The sequence below is a fragment of the Toxotes jaculatrix genome, chromosome 10 (assembly GCF_017976425.1).
Source record: "Toxotes jaculatrix isolate fToxJac2 chromosome 10, fToxJac2.pri, whole genome shotgun sequence".
NCBI classification, from domain to species: domain Eukaryota; kingdom Metazoa; phylum Chordata; class Actinopteri; family Toxotidae; genus Toxotes; species Toxotes jaculatrix.
This window is the reverse complement of record NC_054403.1, coordinates 10,500,471-10,519,326: the sequence shown is the minus strand read 5'-3', so window position 1 is coordinate 10,519,326 and position 18,856 is coordinate 10,500,471. Positions and strand designations below refer to the sequence as shown.

Here is an 18,856-nt window from a genome sequence, read left to right as displayed (position 1 = left end):
AAATTAAAAAATCCACTCATCTCTCAGAGTTGGAAATGTACAAAGAAGTGCACTATAGACTACAGCACTATAGAAATAGAAGATTCATTCAAATTTTGCTTGGTTGAAAGTGGTTTTAGAGATCGTCAAACTATTAGAGTAGATGGAATATTTTGGAAATTAGCTTTTTACAGAAACATAAACACACAAGTACTAACATCATTGTGCATGTGAGTTTATAACAAAAGTTTGATAGGCTTAATCAAATAAAAAGCAACTTTCTTCAGCCGAATAGCGACCCTTTGTTGTTTAAGTCCCTGAATATTTCTCCTCTGCTTCACTCTGACTCTTTGAAGCTGCTGAAGAAGCCAGCAGACAGACTCAAGCAGCCATAGGAAAGGCTGCAGACAAGGCCACGGACACCATCAAGGAGTTTGGACAGAAACTGGAGACCAAATGATCCCTGAAATATGAACTATTCTAGATGAAGCACTAGAGCCACTTGTCTGATCACCCATAGGTTATTGACAAGTAGCAATGTTGGAGTGAAATCAGAAAAAAGTTATAGAGAGTATATATCTCCACACAGCTAACATTCCAAAGGAAATCTTTGTCTTTTTTTAAAAAAAAAAAATTTCCTCTCACCTTGTTCCATTTGTGTTTTTTTGCTTATTATACATTTCATTATATGTGATTATTTAGAGAAATAAAAACAGACACCAACATGTTTCTCGGGTTCATTAAAATGTGATATGCTGCCACATACAGTAGGAATAACACTGTTAGTAGCTGTAGAAGCACTGTGTTTGTGATGCATTCTGTTGTGGAGAGCCCTCATCAATGAATCACCACGATCATCATTACCAACACATTGCTGAGAAGATGGCCTTTGGCAGGCTGATGGCTCCTGATGAGAATGTGATCAGAGCTGTCTACCTTGGCCCCTCAGTAGCACACCTCCCTCCATCATACTACGTGGTTGCTAGGCAACAGAACTCTGCAGCGCCCGGGGATTGGTGGAGGCCTTTGAATTAATGGTGAGAATACTTCTGTCAGTACACGGTGTTCTGGCCAAGCTGCAGCCCACCGCTACAGTAAAAACCAAGAAAAGGAAGATTCTCAAAAATAAAAGAAATGTAAACATCCTCGGTCCCACACAATTATTCAAGGCGAGCAGAATTACAGAGGCTCTAGAGAATTACATGTCGCAAAGCGGAGAGGTTGGAGGGAGGACTGAGTATGAAAGACTGTGGTTTACAAGTGTTTGTGTGGGAGGCGCAGCTCTTGATTCCTCCAGGCTCCTTCAGCTGATATCCCCTGTTGTCTTTCATGCACTTTCACAGATGCAACAGTACTAATATTTCACAAATTTCCTCCACAAGACTTGAGTTTGCATCACTTTTCTGGTCCTGTAATGAGCCTGTGATGATCTGCCTCCACAAAACTAAATTTGGTTTAGAGGAAGTGCCTTTCTTTTTCGTATCTAACCAGCCTGATTTTTGCTTTCAGACTACAACTGATCACTGATTTCTTTACACTGAGAGTGGTCAAACAAATCTGGCCTTCACAGACACCCACACTTTGCTGTCTTACGTAAAACCATATTTAAGAAGAGAAATCCTTCTTCTGCACGTCTACCCCCTCTCCCCCTTCAGAAGCCCTCACACTCATCACCTGTGTTGACATGAAAGTCTTTATCACCAATTTATGCCACGTCAAAAATTTGTCCTGCAAAGCCAATTCACAGGTTTATCTCTCTGCACACAGTTCCCTTTGTGTTGCTATGAGAACCTGGAGTTAATTACTATGATTTACTGATGATTAGAGAGCCGAACAGAGATTTTGTCATTACATTACCACTCACTGCCAGAACCCGACCGTGGTTTCCAGGGAAACTGGAAATGTGAAGCTTTTCAATAGACACAGCCACAGCTTAAAGAGCGAGGATTGCCTAAGATAGATTCTTCTAGAGACAAACCTGTAGCCTCTGCAATCAGTATCAATCAACAGGGGAGATGTACGGACAGATGTGGGTCTCGATCGGCGCTGAGATTTGCGATGTTTGACCTGCTGAGGTATGTCTTTGACTCGTGATTTCCTTCCATTTTTATTTCTTTATTTTTTTTATCATGTTTGCTTTTTCAGTTTAAAACTGACAAGTGCTCCAGATTCCTGTGCATGCTTTTGGTTTTATGTGATTATGAACTCAAATAGAATTTAAATGTCAGCTGTGTGAATGTATTTTTAAGATAGAAAGGTCTGTATCATGATTGAGCAGTGAAATATTCTACACAAAATCTAAAATTTAACATTTGAAATGCAGTTTCATTAAGTGATTGATAATAGTAAATATCCCAGATGACAGTGAGATACTAAAATAAATGTGAATCATTTCCATCAAGTAGTAGCAGTGGTGTAACTTGTGTTACATGTCAACGTTTGAATACTTGGCAGTATCTGTATTGTGTGAGAATATTTTTATCCTCTACTTGTGCTGGGGCTTGTTGTTTTAGCTACAGATTATGAATTTCACAAGCAGGGTGTCATTGCTCTGTTGTATCCAGCAGGTACTTGAACCACTTTAATGCAGAGACAGAATGGGAAGTCTTAAGGACGAGATGAGAGGTCTCAGAGAGGACCACCAGCCTCATGAGAAGACGAATGATGGAGAGCATCCAGGCGGCTCAGATGGTGGCACTGAGCGTGAGGGACCTCAGATAAACACGAGTCAAGAGTCAACAACTCAAGGAGACAATCAGCCAAAACTCCACATGAATGCCAGCAACACTGAGGAGGGAGGCAAGAATCCAATATCCAAAGATCAAGTGCTTTCAGGAGGTGATAGCAACAACACTGACTCTGTGCGAGTTAAAGGCTGTACGCAGACTGACGCCATCCCAGAGAAGACAACAACAGATACACATAACAACATGGCAATCTCTGAAAAGTCTCTAAATGATGGAGATGGAGATGATGAAATTCAGAGGGAAGAGGCTAAGGATAGAAGCATGTGCCAAGACAGAGAAAAAGAGGCAGAAATTGAGAGTATCTTGGTGTCTGTGCCATCAACTTCAGACCCCTCCAACCCACGTTCCCCCGACCTACGTTCCGCTGACCCACGTTCTCCCGACCCACGTTCCCCAGCTCCTTTCGGGCAGCACCATATGCGTACACAGGTCAGCCTGGAGGTGGTCCAGTGTCACTCTGCAGCCACCAGCCCCATGACTCCTCCCGAGGGTAGCCATTCCTTCTTCTTCCCAAGCTCTTTTGGGAGAGCTGGAACTGTGGGGACTGACACTAAAGACGCTGAGCTACAGGTGGGTCAGCAGGTGGAGTTCTGCTCCGTCGCCACCTCCCCCATGACCCCAAAGACGCCATCGACCACTGCTTTCCCAGAGCTTATCGGGAGGGAGACGTTGCAGAAGGTGGAGAAAGTGAAAAACAGTGAGGAGCAGAGACAAAGTGGCCAACAAGAGAGTTTTCCTGAGACAAAAAGTCCGGCAGAGGCTGAGTCAACAGGAGCTTTGAAACTTAACACATCAAAGGACCTGAGAGAAGGCGTCAGCTCAAATGCATCTCCAGAGAGCTCTGTCAGCTGCCCAGGTGCTGAGTTAATAGAGTCACAAGTAACTCTGGAGGATAGTAATCAGCTGTGTAAGCAGCAGAGGATGGGAAGTATGGATCAGGACATTACAATCCTGGTGACCCACTATGGCAACAATGAGGAGGAAGAGACAGCTGAGTTATCTTTTCATACTATTGAGCCTGAGATGGTCAAGATAGATGAATATGAGGAGCTCTGTGATGCAAAGGGGGAGGATGGAAATGAAAAGATCTCTACTGAACCTGCTGCTCCTGATCAGGCACAGGACACCTCCAACACAAATCCTCCACAAAACAAAACTGAAGAGCCATCTGTTCCTGTTGGCAAACAACCAAAAGCTGATATAAAACCTGATGTTTCAGAGGTCAGGGAAAGCAAAGACACATGTGAAGACTTGAAAGATATTTCCCTGACAAAACATCCTGTCCCTGAATCTCCAGCTCCCTTCGGCTGCCACAACATCCGCACACAGGTGAGCCTGGAGGTGGTGCAGTGTCAGTCTGCAGCGACCAGCCCTATGACCCCTCCTGAGGGGGACCATGCCTTCAACTTCCCAAGCTCCTTTGGGAAATGTGCGACTGTGGGCACAGAGACCAAAGACGCTGAGCTGCAGGTGGGTCAGCAGGTGGAGTTTCGTTCTGTCGCTACAGCACCCATGACCCCGAGAACACCCACAACTACGACTTTTCCTGAGATCAGGAAGGAAGCTAGCATTGAGGAGAAGATAGTGGAGGAAGAAGAGGAGAAAAAGGAGAAGGCTGAGGAGGACAAAGAGGAAATACTTAAAGAGGAGGAGAAAGTTACAGAGGAGAAAAAAATGGAAGCAGCTGAGGAGGCAATAAACTGTAAAGAGAAAGGTGAGGAGAAATGTGAAGAGCCAGTGCAGGAGGTGAGCTGGGACGAGAAAGGGATGACGTGGGAGGTGTATGGGGCGGTGGTGGAAGTGGCCGTGCTGGGCTCAGCCATCCAGAAACACCTGGAGAAACAGGTGAAGAAGCAGAAGAGGCAGCCCTCCATGCCTCCCCCTCCTCCCCTCAACCCTTCGGCCACTCCCCTCGCCTCAGAGTCCACCCATGGGGGTTCGGGGTCTGGTAAAGGCCGGGCCGGAAAGAGAGGGGAACGAGATGGGAAGGTGAGCCGACGCAGGAGAAATCCCTTCCGTCTGCTGATGGAGAACATGCAGCAGCCTCACTGTTGCTCCAGAGCTCACACCACAGAGTGACACGAGAATAAAGCAACAGGTGGCTGGAGGGATTAAAAAAATGTGTGCTGGAAAATCACATGGCATCTGATATGTGGCCGCGATGCTCTGATTTTGTCTTGAAAGTGGGAGAAGCACATCACTTCCTCACACACGACAAAATAAAAGTACAAAAGCATTTAATATACAGTTGTATTGTGGAATATTCATCACTGAGAATCATCCATAAGCTATAATATGCTTTTTGTTTGTTGGATTTCCCTTTTTTACAAAGTTCCTGGGACGTCTCGCTGTGCAGACTGACAGCTTAATGACTCTGTTTGGAAAAATGAGGGTGATGTATCAGTGTCATTGCTCGCTCTTCTCCTTTAATGTTTTTCACCCAGGCCATTCAATTGTCCACTGAGTCATTTTAGCTGTTGATGCTTTTTTTTTCGTCTTTTTATGCACCTCAGACAATATGAAGCCATGGCAACCATCTATCCTTCTCCTGGTTGCTAACAAACCGAACACTTAACAGCTTCGACTGAGAGAGATGACAGCACAGTGACAGTTTTTGATTCTGACTCCGTGGTCTGCCACAACAGTCCCGGGGTCATTTTATTTATTTTGGATGTATGGAAATTAGAAATGATCTAAATGTCGCCTTGATCTGTGTGTGACAGGAGTCCCTAACGTCAGTGCAGGCCTTTGTATGTCTTATATTCTGCTTTTAGATTTTGCACAATGACTTGTTTGTATTGTGAAAAGTATATAATTATACTGATGACGAGCACAATCATGATCATTTTAGAAAAGTGATGACTCCTGTCACTACTACTTACTGTGTTTTGATGCCATGACAAGTGATTCAGTTGTAAATTGTGTGATGAAACTTACTTTAAATGTGTTTTAATTCAGAAGTTGTTAGTGTCAGTTGGTGACGTTGGTGTTCATACATTAACTTCATATAAGTGGGCTGTGATCCCCATTTGAAGAAAATTATTTTATTCACAGATTGCACTTGTGATACATTCATTTAGATGTCAGTTAACAGTGAAATGATCTTTTCAATCAATCAAGCTGCTTGTAGGACATCACAAAGTCACACTGCATGAGGTTTTATTTCTGCAACAAGTATCTCAAACCCCAAGCAAACACTGACAAATTAAACACATATAAGGTCAAATCTTTAGGTTGACATGCAGTCACAAAATAAGGATTTCATTTGTACATTGACATTATGCAATATTCTTTTTTTTCCCCTTTTTTGATTTTCTTTCAAGTAGCATAAGCTGCAACAAGAATTACCATCGTGTGTTGGCGTAACTTATAATAGTTTTTTTCAGAGCAAACCAAACAGTTTTTAAACCATAACTCAGTATATGAACAAAATAAAGTGATTCACATGTGCAAATGTTTTGTTTGCTTGCCCAGTTTTTCATTGTATAGATGGTGTTAATGTAAAGACAGTTTTTAAGGAGGAGTCTGACATTCTAGGAAGTATGCTTTTTGCTTCCTTGCTGAGAGCAGATATGAAGCTACAGTAAAATGAGCTTAGCTTAGCATTTAGCTCAGGGAAACAGCCAAATGGACTCCAAAGTTTAAGAAATCTGCTTTTTTTCCCCTGTGTGGATTAAATGACCATTGTATAACATGATTTTTATTTTTATCTAGTCTCTAGTTTTTGAAGTGCTGGCAAGACTGTAGCATCTCCTACTTAGGGTTTTCCTTTTATTTTTCCTTGAAATTAATGTTTAGACAAACCAAACTCATCAGTTCAGATTCCATAAATCCGTACAAGAATTTCAATGACACATTTCTGTTGTCAGAAAAGAGAGCTATTTGAAGAAAAGGTCTTCATGCAATACTATAAATAAGTTTGATTTATAGTGTTGCATTAAGCAACACTATAAATAAGTTTGATTTGTGATTTGGTCCGCCTGATTACAGAGGAGAAACATATATCCATCTGAAGCCTGAGCTCAGTGCCTCTCTCTTTATTATTTCCATCATAGGTCTGTTGTGCTGAATGCAGGGTTATTAAAACCCAAACGAGGTTTCTCTTTTCGTCCCCTCTGGGCCAGAGCTGCACCCAGGGGCTCGATGTACTCTGGTGGTGCGCTGTCCTCCTCTTCCTCCTCATGGATCATCTGCTAATGAGAAGCAGGCAAATTTTAAAATTAGACAATGTTCTAATTTTTTTTTAAACAGATTTTAAAATGTAAACTCACCATGATAGGTTTTGTGTCCTTTTCAGGGCTGGTCATTTCATCATTGTAGTCCAGGGAGTTAAGGCTTTAATCAAAAAGAAAAAAAAATGGGATCAAAAAATCCTGATGATAAGATGAAAGATAATGTTTTTGTTTTGTTTTGTTTTTTGAAATCAGTGTTTGGGTTTTTGATCTAAATAAAAATCACATGACACTGATGGGAACTGAGATCCAGCTCGCTATCACAGCATGAGTGAACACACTGTGGCAAAATGTTGGCCTGGAAACCATCCCAGTTTATTAACCCGCACTGCTAGAGAGTGAGGTTGTGTGTCACTGTGAGCCACCACCTTGTCAAACAGTGAAGCCCAAGCAAATGCCAGCACTCAGCAGATGGTGGATGTGGTCACGATAGTCAGAAAGGTTGTCTTTACCTGACTTTGTCCACATCTGAGCTCTCCTCATCCAAGTCCAGGGCCATGGTTGTGTCAATGTTGAGGTTGAGAACCGGATTAGCCCTGTCAGGGAATAATGACACACACAGAGTCAAACATGAGTCATATTTCCTATTGTCCATTCATTGACTTGTATGCCTTTGTTAATACAGATGCTGTTGTCTCCTCACCCTTCCATGGTGTACTTGTTGGTTCCAGGTACCACAGGACCACTTTTCTGGTTGTCAGAATTCACCAAGGATGCAGAGTTCATGGCCTTAGCAGCCTTCAGCTTCCTCCTGTAGCTGTGGTATGAAGTGAGTTGGTAAGTAAACAGACACGATACCTCTCACAGATGTTTTTAGATGGTACTTTGAAAATGGGACTCTGCCTGTCCCAGTGGAGACTGGGACAGGCAGAATGTTTTTGCCCTGTCCCTAACTTTAATCCAAATCCCTTTTCTTACTTTCTGCGAGTGCACATCAGAGAAGTGGTGAGGACAGCCAGCACGATGATGAGGCCTCCCACCATCCCCAGCAGGATGTACTTTAAAGGATCTACGTCTGGTTCGATCACAGGAGCTTTCCCCTGCAACAGAAGTAAGTAATCTGTCTTTAGTATATTGTTGTCTGTAAACTAAAAAAAATAAGTGATTTTACCTAAAACATCTTTCAGTTCTGTAATAAACTCCTCCGTCATTAAAATGTAGGGGTTTGTTTTATAATAGTTTAATGAGTAATTATTCAATTGTGGTAATTATGTTGAGTAAATTGTGGTTACTTGTGGCAAATAAGTGGGAAGATGATTTAATAGACCACCAACACTTTTGTTGATCATAACAATAGGATGAAATGAGTAGTTCCTCTGTCAGAGAAACTGATTTTCAGATCATTCTTTTTTTTTTTTCCAATTCACTCGAATTAGTAATTTCTACTTAAGAAGAAATAGAAACAACGGAAAGAAACTGCTGCAGTTAACAGAACTGTTATTGGTATGATTTAGCATTTGCATTAGCAGCAGTGGGAGAGGAAGTGATGGAAGACTACTCCAAAAAAAATCACAAGAGGAATGTAAAGCTGTTATAAAGTTGATCATGTAACATAAAGAAAGTACAACATGACAGAAAAGCTTATAGAAAATTCAACTTTAAAACTGCTCATACTTACAATGTACCTGAGGCCAAGGTCTGCCAGCACAGGATAATGCTCAGGGTCAGAGACCATCTTTTCCACTTCATTAGACGTAAGAGCTGTCCCATTGGCGTAGACAAAATAGGCCACCATGACAGTGACACTTGAAGCCCTGAGAGAATACAAAGCACTCGCACACTTAATATAAGGAACCTAAATCAACTATTTTAGCTTTTAAATCCAAATTTAAAGTCCTCTTCTTGTTGCTACAATCATCTTCCACTATTGTTCACAGGCACACCTGCGCCATCTAGTGGACAAAAACAGTATGTATACTAGTGAAAGGTTTCTGTCAGCACCAGTCTGTGAATTATGATCTGTATTCACAGACTTTATAATGTGTTTAAGGTGTAAGGTGATTTGAAGTCAGAGGTGATGTGAAACAGTACTTGCCTGGATGCTTCAGTGTTGTCAGCCCTGATTGCAACAACTTCAACAGCGGCCTTGGTGGCAGCAGTGAGTGACCTGGAAATGTAGAAATCAGAGAAAATACTGAGTGATAAGTCAATGAAAAATTAAATAAATAAAAAAAAAATCTCTGTCACCAGATTTAAACTTTACTAAAATATAGTGTAGCCTGGAGAAATGTATACCTGATGATTTGATTGCGACTTTGTTCAACATCTTCTACTGTTCTTGTAAACTGAAGTTCAACTTTATACGACTCGTCAACTGTGAAAATCTGCAATATACAAAGAGCAGGCGTATTAACGCAGGCTGCAGTTTATATTGTCCCTCTGGTGTTTACAGACAGTCTACAGGCAAGCTCATTTTTCAGCGATTTTTCAGTCACTCACGTCCAGGACGGTGCTGCTGGAGAGGCCTCCAGTATCAGTTGCAGTTACTGTTACCAAATACTTCCCTTTCAGTGACATTTCGAGCCCTTCCGTAGTTCTGTGGATAGTTGAAGAAATCGTGAGAGCAGCCACAGACACATTATGAGACAACAGATACAGACATGTAAAAGGCCTCCCACCCTTCCTGTATAGAGGCAAGACACCCAGCACAGATCTTTGTGGTCATTCTGTGTCTCTTTGTGAGGGTTTTGTGTCTTTATTGTTGTTTTCAACTCATTTTTGTGTTACTTCACGGTAGTTCAGGATCTTTTTTTCAGCTACAAAATTTTGTTTCTCTTATGTTTCTCTTCATAGTTTTGTACGACCCTATAACCTTTATGTGTCTCACGTAGCTGTTTTGTTTCTCTGTTGCTGATTTGTGTCTGTGTTCCCTTTAATTTCATTCATGTCATTTTGTGCCACATTGTGATCATTTTTCATCTCTTTGTAGTTGTGGGAATTTTGCATCCCCTTGTAGTCATTTTGTGCCTCTTTGTGAACATTTTGCATCACTTTGTTGTTATTTTGTACATCTTTGTGGGCATTTTGCATCTCTTTGTAGTCGTGTGTCTTTGTGGTTATTTTACATCTCTGTTTGTAGTCATTTTGTGATCATTGTGCATCCCTTTGTAGTTGTTTTGTGTTCTTTGTGGTCATTTTGCATCTCTTTGTAGCTGTTTTGTGTCTCTTTGGGTATCATTTTGCATGTCTTTGTAAGTGATTAGTTGACTTTCCGACAAGAGATATTAACAGTCAGTTCAAACACAACATGCCCCATCCTCTGCCGTTTGGGCTCTTTGGCCTGTGCCTTTTAGACATGTTCAGAAATCCACCAGTAAGTGCTATTGAGAAAATCCAAACACACGTTTAGAGCAGAATGAGATGTGCTAGTATGATGCTGATAGACGACTTTGTACTCACTGAATAATCCCAACATAAATATCCTTCTGCTGTGTGGTGACAGCCTCAAACAGCATCCTCATGTTACTTGTGTGATTGTTGGTGTCTTCAAATTGGACTCCTGTTACTTTAAAGTCAATCTGCCTGTTTATTCCAGAGTCTCGATCTGTAGCCTGAGAGCAGTATGAGATACAAGCAAGAACGCCTGGACGTCATGTCACACATCCAGGATGAAATCATGCTATCATGTTATTTGGTTTTCTTTCATACTCACAGTGACTCCTGCAACCGATGTCCCTTTACTTGCACTTTCTGATACCACAACTAAAATACAAAGAGGGAAAATCAGTATTAAACTCACAGAGTGCATCATGAAATCTTCTATTCATAATGTTGATAAAACCAAAGTTGTATATTTGCAATTTTTTTTACTAGTCCAAAGGGGAAACAAAATTTGGTTACAAAGTGGATGCAAGCAGTTGACAACAAAGCAGAAACAATAATCATAACAGCTACTGAACTTCCACATCAACACATCCTTCAAAATTAAAACTCTGTCTGCTAATGAAAACCCTGTGATACACTTCAAAGCTCAAAAGTGGAAACTTGAGTTGAGACTGTTTTGTCACAATGCTGTAATTCTTTATTTCTTGTAAATTACTGCACATTTTTACCGACATTATTCAAACAAACTGTGGGGGAAAAAAAAACACCTTTTGTGGACGGACAGCCTTTGGTTTGACGGGGTCGCACTCACCAAATACAGAATCTGAGGGAATGAATTCTGGAGCATTGTCGTTGATGTCTTCAATGTTGATCACCATTTCTCCTGAAATAGGTCAAAGAAAAACACAGTGGAGTGACTTGTATGTGAGAGTGTCTGTATTTTATGATTTTACGCTTTTGCTGCTTTTATTTGATGTTCTTACACTTTTGTTATCTGTAAACAACCCAGTTCTGACCTGTTGTAACACTGCTGTTCTCTCCCTTCTCTGTGTACTCATCCACCACCTGAGCCTCTACCACCACCTGGTCACATTGTTCATAGTCCACTCTGTACTCCGGATTGAGTCTGACTTCCCCTGTTGGATCGAGGATAACCCAGCTGCAGGGCGTCAGAGAACCGTTGCATCTGCATTTGATGGATTCCAGGTGGTACACCAGCAAGTGGTTTCCATCTTTATCCATCGCCGTGAAATTCCCAATGGCGTCACTGATGGTGGTGTTCTCCTTCACTGTCACGGGCGATGTTGGCTTGAACTCGGGCCTCTCGTCATTCACGTCCAACACGTCCACATCCACCATCACTATAGCTTTCTTCTGCTCCAGATCTGTTGCCTCTACCCGCAGATTGAATTTCTTGCGAGGGCTCTCGTAGTCCAGCTCAATGTCCGGGTCCACAGTGATGTTCCCCCTGTAACCCTGCTCCTCTGCAAAAGTGCGAATGATGAAGCTGCCAAAGCTTCCATCAATGATGCTGAAAGAAATGCGGTTAAAGTCTGTTGTCTGGTCCAAATCCACAGCGTAAACAGATCCCACAAATGCACCTGGTTTTGATGGGGGGAAAAAAACATTAAAATCCAGCCTCACAGTTTGGGACACATAAAAACTGTTTGCAATGTTAAAACTGACCTTTTTCTCCTTCTTTAACAGAGAATTTGTAAAAGGGGGCTTGAAATTGTGGTGTGTTGTCATTGATATCCTACATCAAAAGAGAACATTGACAGATATCATCCTCACCAGGAGTGGCAACATCAGAAGCAACATAGCATCAAAGACTTGCTATAATTAGAAAAGTCTTACCTCTACATTGATAATAACTGTGACCACAGTGGACAATGGGGGAGTCCCCTTGTCAGTAGCAGTTACGTTGAGTTCGATCCTCCCATTCAGCTTTGGGTCCAAGGCCTCACGATTCAGCTCACCACTGTTTCTCAACACACCGGTGTTTGGGTCGATGGTGAAGTTATCGCTGTACCTGCTCGGCATGATTCCATACACGATTTGGCTGTTTACTGTATCGGGGTCATCTGCATCAGTAGCCTGTCCAAGTAAGAAACATTAGAAGAAAATGTTAAGAAATGATTTTTCTTATTTAATATTACAAGTACACTACATAGCCAAAAGCATGTGGACACTTACATGTAATTGGTAAAACATTTAATTCCAAAACTATGGGCATTAATATGCTGCTATAACAGCTTCCACTCCTCTGGAAAGGCTTTCCACAACATTTTGGAAACTGGCCCCATTCAGCTGCAAGACTACTAGTAAAACCTGGCACTGATTTTGGGCGATAAGGCCAGTACACAGTAAAAATGTGCCAGAGGCTGGGTGAGCATTCACATGGAAGCCCAGTCAGTTCTTCCACACAAAACTGGGAGAACCATTTCTTTATGGACCTGGCTTCATGATCAGGAGCATTGTCAAAATGTTGCCACGGCCATGTTTTGACAAGGAACAATAATGCCTGGAATAAAAAGGATATGTCTGGTTCTAATGCCTTTTTTTTTTTTTTACAAACTGTCCATCATGGGTCTGACAGTGTTATAAGAGTGCAATGCAATGCTAAATTTGTGCAGTACTCATTTAAGAATTTGCTAAATTGTGGCTAAATGAGACCTACAGCTCAAACCATGAAAAACATCTTCATAATCAATCAGAAATTCTGTTACACACAAAATCATCACCTATGAGATGGAAATATTTACAGTTGTCTCATTGTTCTCTAACACTTACCTCTATCTTAACTTCAAACTGTCCTCCCTCTTCCACAAACACCAGGTAAGAGTCTCTGTTGATGACCGGATGCTGGTCATTGATGTCAGTCACAGTGATCTCCAGCACTGTGGTACCAGGCTTGCCGTCTGTGTCTCTGGCCTGCAGAGTGGCTGAATACAGGGATCTGACCTCACGATCCAACAAAGTTTCGTTTTTCACATAAACAATGCCCGTAAGTGGCTCCACGTCAAAATAAAGTAGTCTGGGAATGCAGATACAGACCATTCAGTGGTGTTGTCTCAGTTAGCACACACAGCAAAAAAAAGCACTCAGTGGCTGCATTCAGATAACCCGAATAACTGTCGTTTGGTTTGAGTGTAATCATACATGCTGTCTGGAAGAAGTCTGTAGGTGATGTTGCCTTGATCCATCGTGTCAGGATCCTCTGCCTTGGAAAAACAGAAAAATAATTTAAGCTCGTCTGAGTACCATTCAAAGGTTTCTCACATGTAAGATCAAAATGTCTGAGTAAGACAAAAAGATAGGTTAAGACTTACAGTAATGTGAGCCACTGACGTCCCAGAAGGAGAGTGCTCAGGCACTGTCAGCTTATACGTGTCCTCTGGAAACTTGGGGCTGTTGTCATTGGTGTCCTTGATGTTAATAGTAACTGTAGCAGTGGAGCGGAAGCTTGGTTCTTCTTGATCTATGGCAACCACCTGCACCATAACATAAGCACAGGAAACATTAGCAAAGCCTTTTTAAAAAAAAAAAAAGAAATCACAAAAGGGTTTGTAACTTTTCATACCTGTAGAACCACTTGCTGTTTTTCCTCAAAATCCAGCATTTGGGGCTGTTTGACCAGAAGCTGAACAACGCTATCTGATGTGGTAAGTTGAGGTTCCACAGAGAATATGTCCTTGTCAGCTCCTTCCAGGATTAGTTCGGTGTGGGAAATCTGTGAAAATCCAACAAAGATGGTTCATGTTTGTCACTTATACATTACAGGAAAACCTCATTATTTTAGTTAATAAATTTTTTTTTTCTTACCTTATCTGCATCTTTGACTGTCATGTTGATGGGAACAGACCCCAGTGAGTGCTCAAAGACCTCTCCTACAAAGTTATTCACCTCCACACAGGAGATCTCATCTCCTGAGCCTCCACACTTGTAAAACTCCGGCTTGTTGTCATTGAGGTCAATGATGTTGATCTGTACATTCGCAGTGGTGCTGGCTTGCAAGCCATGGATGTTTAGTTTAGACTCGGTGGCCTAAAATAGAGCAAAATAGAATAATTTTACAGGTGTGTCTGACTTCGTTCTCACATCCTTCCCTCACAAACTTCTCCTTCATTACAGGAACCAAGGGGATGATGAAGCTGTAAAGCCTCATCAAGACATCACCCTCCACTCTGAGATTCTCGCCATCACTCCGTCTCTCCTCTGTCGAGTATTAACCTCCATTTGACGCTGTGTTCATCCCCTCTCACGCAACCCCCCATTTCAAGAGCATCCCTCCTTAAACACAATCTTCAAGGTGACGGAAATTTCTTTTGAAATATTTCTTCTTTCCAGCCTCATTTGATGCAAAACACAATTGCTGTTATCTCACTGACAATGATGTATTAGCTTGAGGGTTTTATTTAGTGCTAAATAGGCTCAAAGAACTTTGAGAAGTTGGGTAAAACCAGATTTTTAACATCTTAAAGGAATAACTTGACAGTTAGATGAGAATCTGTGTTGTCACTTCTGAAGGTTCCTTATTAACATGTTATATCTCATTTGTTCAATCCCTACAAAAACAGAATGGTGCAAGTGCAATTTTTGCTTTCATGAAAATCCTGTCTTTTCAATGCCATGAGATTGACACATATCCAGAAGAAAAAAAAAAAGAGGAAAAAAAACACTTTACCTTTACAACCACGGTAACAGTGTCACCAATAGTTTCTCTGTCAATTGTTGACATCACAGATATCACGCCATCTTTACTAGAGATTTTAAACAGGTCATCTGCTGTCGAATCTGTCAGACAGTGTGGAAAACAAACAAAAAGCATTTCTCACTTGCTCACTCACTGCAAACGACAAATCATCCCAACTCATTTTCTTCAAGTTGCTGAGGCTGACCTTCAATGCTGTAGATGATATCATCATTGACTCCTGTGTCTTGGTCTATAGCGGTCACTTTAAGCACAGACGTGCCCTGACGAAGGAAAAAAAATAATTTTTAAGATTTTGAAACTTGAAGTAGTTGAAAGTTTCCTTAGTCTCACACAAACAATTTTGAAACTCGAAGCAGGCTTCATGCCTGTAGATCTGCATCATATGATTTGCAGTTACTTAAAAATATACAAGGTCACATAGCCACATGTACATTAGGATTAAAAGCAGGTGTCACACAAGAATAATAAAAGAATAAAAAGAATAAAATCCATCAGCACTCACCACAGGAGAATTCTCCTCAACTCTTCCTACATAGGGAAGACTGATGAACTGTGGGTTTAGGTCTGGGACATCCACCACCGTGATGAAGGAAAAAGCAATGCTGGAGAAGTATTTAGGTTCATCAAAGTAACACTGGCCTCCACCGTCCTGTTATGAGACCCACAAAGTTGTTGAAATTCAAAAATGTTAGACAGCTTGTACTAGAAGATTTTGTTTACTACAGTAATCATTATAAACACATAAAGTGATTATTGATTCATGAAAGCATCAACTAAAGGACAATAGATTGCATTTAAATTCTTCTGAATTGAAGTATATAAACAGTTGGTGCATTCAGTTTTGAGTGCATGAAAGCCTGACCAAAACACACAGCACAAATATGCAAGGAGTAGATACATGGATCAATAGAAATAATAGCAAACACTCAGTTGGTAAAAACACATGAATTCAATACATAACATACATAACTAAAATCAAGCTGTAAAAGGTCCACTATGCTGTTCAGTCTGCTCTTATATGAAATAATTTTTACTTCATCTTCAAAGTAAGTTTATTTTAGAGACTCTTTGCTCTTTATAAAGGAATAATTCAACATTTTAGAAAATACATTTAGTCAATTTCTTGCCAAGAGTTAGATGAGAAGATTGATACCACTCTAACCGTACAGACGTGTATCAGTCTTCTCATCTATGCCTCAGCAAGAAAACCAATAAGTGAATTTCCCAAACAGTCAAACTATTCCTTTAAAGATTTAAGCAACCATGAGATTATATAAAGGGGTGTTGTTGTACAGGTGAATAGAACATATTTCAGTTTTAAGAGATGCTTTGTTACTAGTTACACTTTTGAGCAACCATCATTAAGGGCAAACTTGCAAAACCCAAACTCAACTAGAAGCATAATACTTACAGTTGCATTAATCTTAAGCCGATAGAAAGTGCTCAGTGCTGTATAATTCAGACGTCCATTTAATCTGACTTCACCAGTTGTGCTTACGATGCTGAACAGATTGAATCCATCACTTGGAGTTACCTAGAGAAGAGAGTGCAGCTAAAGCTTTAATAACCTATCTGGAACATTAGAATATACTATTAATGAATGAATTTACTGAGGAAGCTTACTTCATCGATGCTGTACTGAACAACACCGGCAGCTGCAGTGTCTGCATCAGTGGCATGCACCCTAAATAGAGATGTACCTACAGCTGTATTCTGATGAATTGGATGGGGATAAAAAAAAAAAAAAAGAAAATGAACACAGAAATGTCTCTCAGCATTAACAACTGTGTAAGCTAATTTTGACGTCATGATGGATCACCATATAGATGCTTTTCTGTCACAGAATCTTGGGGTACATGATTAAACAGACATTACCAAGAATATAACATGCTGGGGTAGAAAAATTGAAAACAAAAATGGTTAAGAGAACTGACAATGACACCATTATGTTTTACTTACTTCTGGGATCTCAACATCATATGAAGACTCCTGAAATATGGGTTTGTTGTCGTTGGCCTCTAATAATATGATATTTAAATCTGCTGGTGACTGAAAGACATTACACGATGAACTATGTGATTGTAATGAACAAACTGATATCAATTGGATGATTAACACTAAATTACATGTCACTTACAAAATTAAGACCATCAGAGACAACAACTCCAAGCTGCATTAAGTCACTACTCTGTAATTAAAAAAAAAAAAAATTGTAAACCAATAAATAAAATGATAACACATACACAACACATAACCAAAATGGCATTGTTGATGACTGAAGGGTCTTTACTTCCACCCCACCATACCTCTCTATCTAACTGCCTATTCACTGTTACAATCCCAGTGCTTGTTCCAACGGTGAAGTACACAGCATTGGACCCAGTGAGTGAAAAGGTCATTGGGTCATTTTCTGGGTCTGTTGCGTTTATAGTAAACGCATCGGCACCTGTGAAAAAACAACATTGGTGGAACAATGAATGAAAATGTGTGCAGTATTTTTTGAAGCATAATATAACAAAGGTGAAATAAAAACAGCTTTCAAGATTTCACACCAGTGTATACCTATGGGGGTGTCTTCACACACACTGTAAACAACAGTCTGGATTACAGGACCGGTATTTGCTGTAGAAACACACACACAGTGTTTGAGTATTAAATAGTGAAGTAAAGACATGATGACAAAGGTGTAGGCTACTAAAATAAACTGAATTCTCACCATTAGTTAAGCTGATAAGGCACAACAGTAGAAAACGTCCTGTGAGCCCCTCCATGTCTGCAAATGAAAAGAATGAAATAGTTGGCTAGTAGACCCAGGGAAACATTATATCAAACATTTGTGCCAGTATATAATGATAAATCCAAGGATCCAAGTTTCTGTTAAAAGAAGAACATCAGATCATCTATCAGCGTACACAGTCGAGATGATAGCAAATGGCAGTATTACAGTGGATAGAAGATGAAAAAGGTTTTTCTTTGTTTTTCATTATATAATTTCAGTCATTTATATCTCACAGTTGGCACAATATGGTTAATGAGATTTATGAAACTCTGAATGGAAAAGTATGGATATTTTTGATAACAGAAGGGAAAAGGGCGATGAAACTGGATATATTAGCAAATTAAACTCTGACACGTGAGGAGTTCATGACCATTTCACTCAATATACATGAAGGAAAAAGAATAATTTAAAAAAAATCATCAAAGAGTGGCAGCACAAATGGGATATAGGAGACAAAGGACGACACCTTTATGCAGCACAGCGAGAAGCTGGCACAGTGAGGACAGCTGAAAGGAACACCAATGAGGAGGACATCTAAACAAGGCTGAGAGCAGGACATGCCAGACAAAAACAGCAATCAGTGTAATGCTTCACTCCCAAAAGTACTCCTGAGAATGGGAAACATTAAAGACAGAAATCAGGAGGCTTGGAGGGGAAGAACTGAGTCTAAAAAATGTATTTGCCATAGGGTCAGCGAGTCTAATCCATTACTTGAAAGAAACTGGGCTGATCAAAAGACTTTAATGTTAAGTGAAATATTTTTCTCCATATATTTGTTAAGGGAATGGATAGGTGGCTGCTTGCCACCTGCCAAAAAGGGAGGGAAGAGGAATAAATAGAATTAAAGCTGCAAGCAGCGATGGGCGGGCCCTTGCACCCCTTGCGAGCTGCGGGAGTCACAGCCAGCGCAGCCACACACAAGAGTCCTCCTATGTCCTCTCTCTCTCTCCTGCTCTTCTCCCCAGAGAAGCACAGTAGTATACAGCAACAGAAAAGACATGGCCCCCTCCCAGCAGGGGGCGCTATGAATGTATCATCATATGAGCATATAAATGATTTGAGTGTGAAGGTCATCCTG

The 18,856-nt window shown here is 40.7% G+C and overlaps 2 protein-coding genes across 2 annotated transcripts; one reads left to right on the top strand and one right to left on the bottom strand.

Moving 5' to 3' along the window:
* The first annotated feature begins 2,576 nt into the window (after window positions 1-2,576).
* Window positions 2,577-4,805, top strand: LOC121188937 (G protein-regulated inducer of neurite outgrowth 1). Its single transcript, XM_041048883.1, has 2 exons — window positions 2,577-4,310; window positions 4,437-4,805. Exons 1-2 carry the CDS (start codon window positions 2,577-2,579, stop codon window positions 4,803-4,805), a joined length of 2,103 nt encoding a protein of 700 aa, XP_040904817.1.
* A 1,970-nt stretch (window positions 4,806-6,775) lies between these two features.
* Window positions 6,776-17,770, bottom strand: cdhr2 (cadherin related family member 2). Its single transcript, XM_041048428.1, has 30 exons — window positions 17,716-17,770; window positions 17,562-17,621; window positions 17,306-17,445; window positions 17,137-17,187; window positions 16,959-17,048; window positions 16,623-16,712; window positions 16,411-16,533; window positions 15,502-15,648; window positions 15,184-15,259; window positions 14,970-15,079; window positions 14,108-14,329; window positions 13,866-14,015; window positions 13,615-13,776; window positions 13,445-13,506; window positions 13,076-13,319; window positions 12,140-12,379; window positions 11,969-12,038; window positions 11,299-11,883; window positions 11,094-11,165; window positions 10,611-10,660; window positions 10,358-10,509; window positions 9,398-9,494; window positions 9,194-9,282; window positions 8,994-9,065; window positions 8,577-8,712; window positions 7,877-7,998; window positions 7,602-7,715; window positions 7,411-7,494; window positions 6,998-7,061; window positions 6,776-6,919 (listed from the first exon to the last, which is right to left on the bottom strand). Exons 1-30 carry the CDS (start codon window positions 17,768-17,770, stop codon window positions 6,776-6,778), a joined length of 3,873 nt encoding a protein of 1,290 aa, XP_040904362.1.
* Between the last annotated feature and the right edge of the window lie 1,086 nt (window positions 17,771-18,856).

Coding starts and splice junctions, on each gene's coding strand:
- LOC121188937 (XM_041048883.1), top strand. CDS start 2,577: ATGGGAAGTCTTAAGGACGAGATGAGAGGTCTCAGAGAGGACCACCAG. Junction 4,311..4,436: donor CTAGCATTGAGGAGAAGATA/GTGGAGGAAGAA, acceptor AACTGTAAAGAG/AAAGGTGAGGAGAAATGTGA.
- cdhr2 (XM_041048428.1), bottom strand. CDS start 17,770: ATGGAGGGGCTCACAGGACGTTTTCTACTGTTGTGCCTTATCAGCTTA. Junction 17,049..17,136: donor TCTCTGATGGTCTTAATTTT/GTAAGTGACATG, acceptor AATGTCTTTCAG/TCACCAGCAGATTTAAATAT. Junction 15,649..16,410: donor GGCTTAAGATTAATGCAACT/GTAAGTATTATG, acceptor GTCTCATAACAG/GACGGTGGAGGCCAGTGTTA.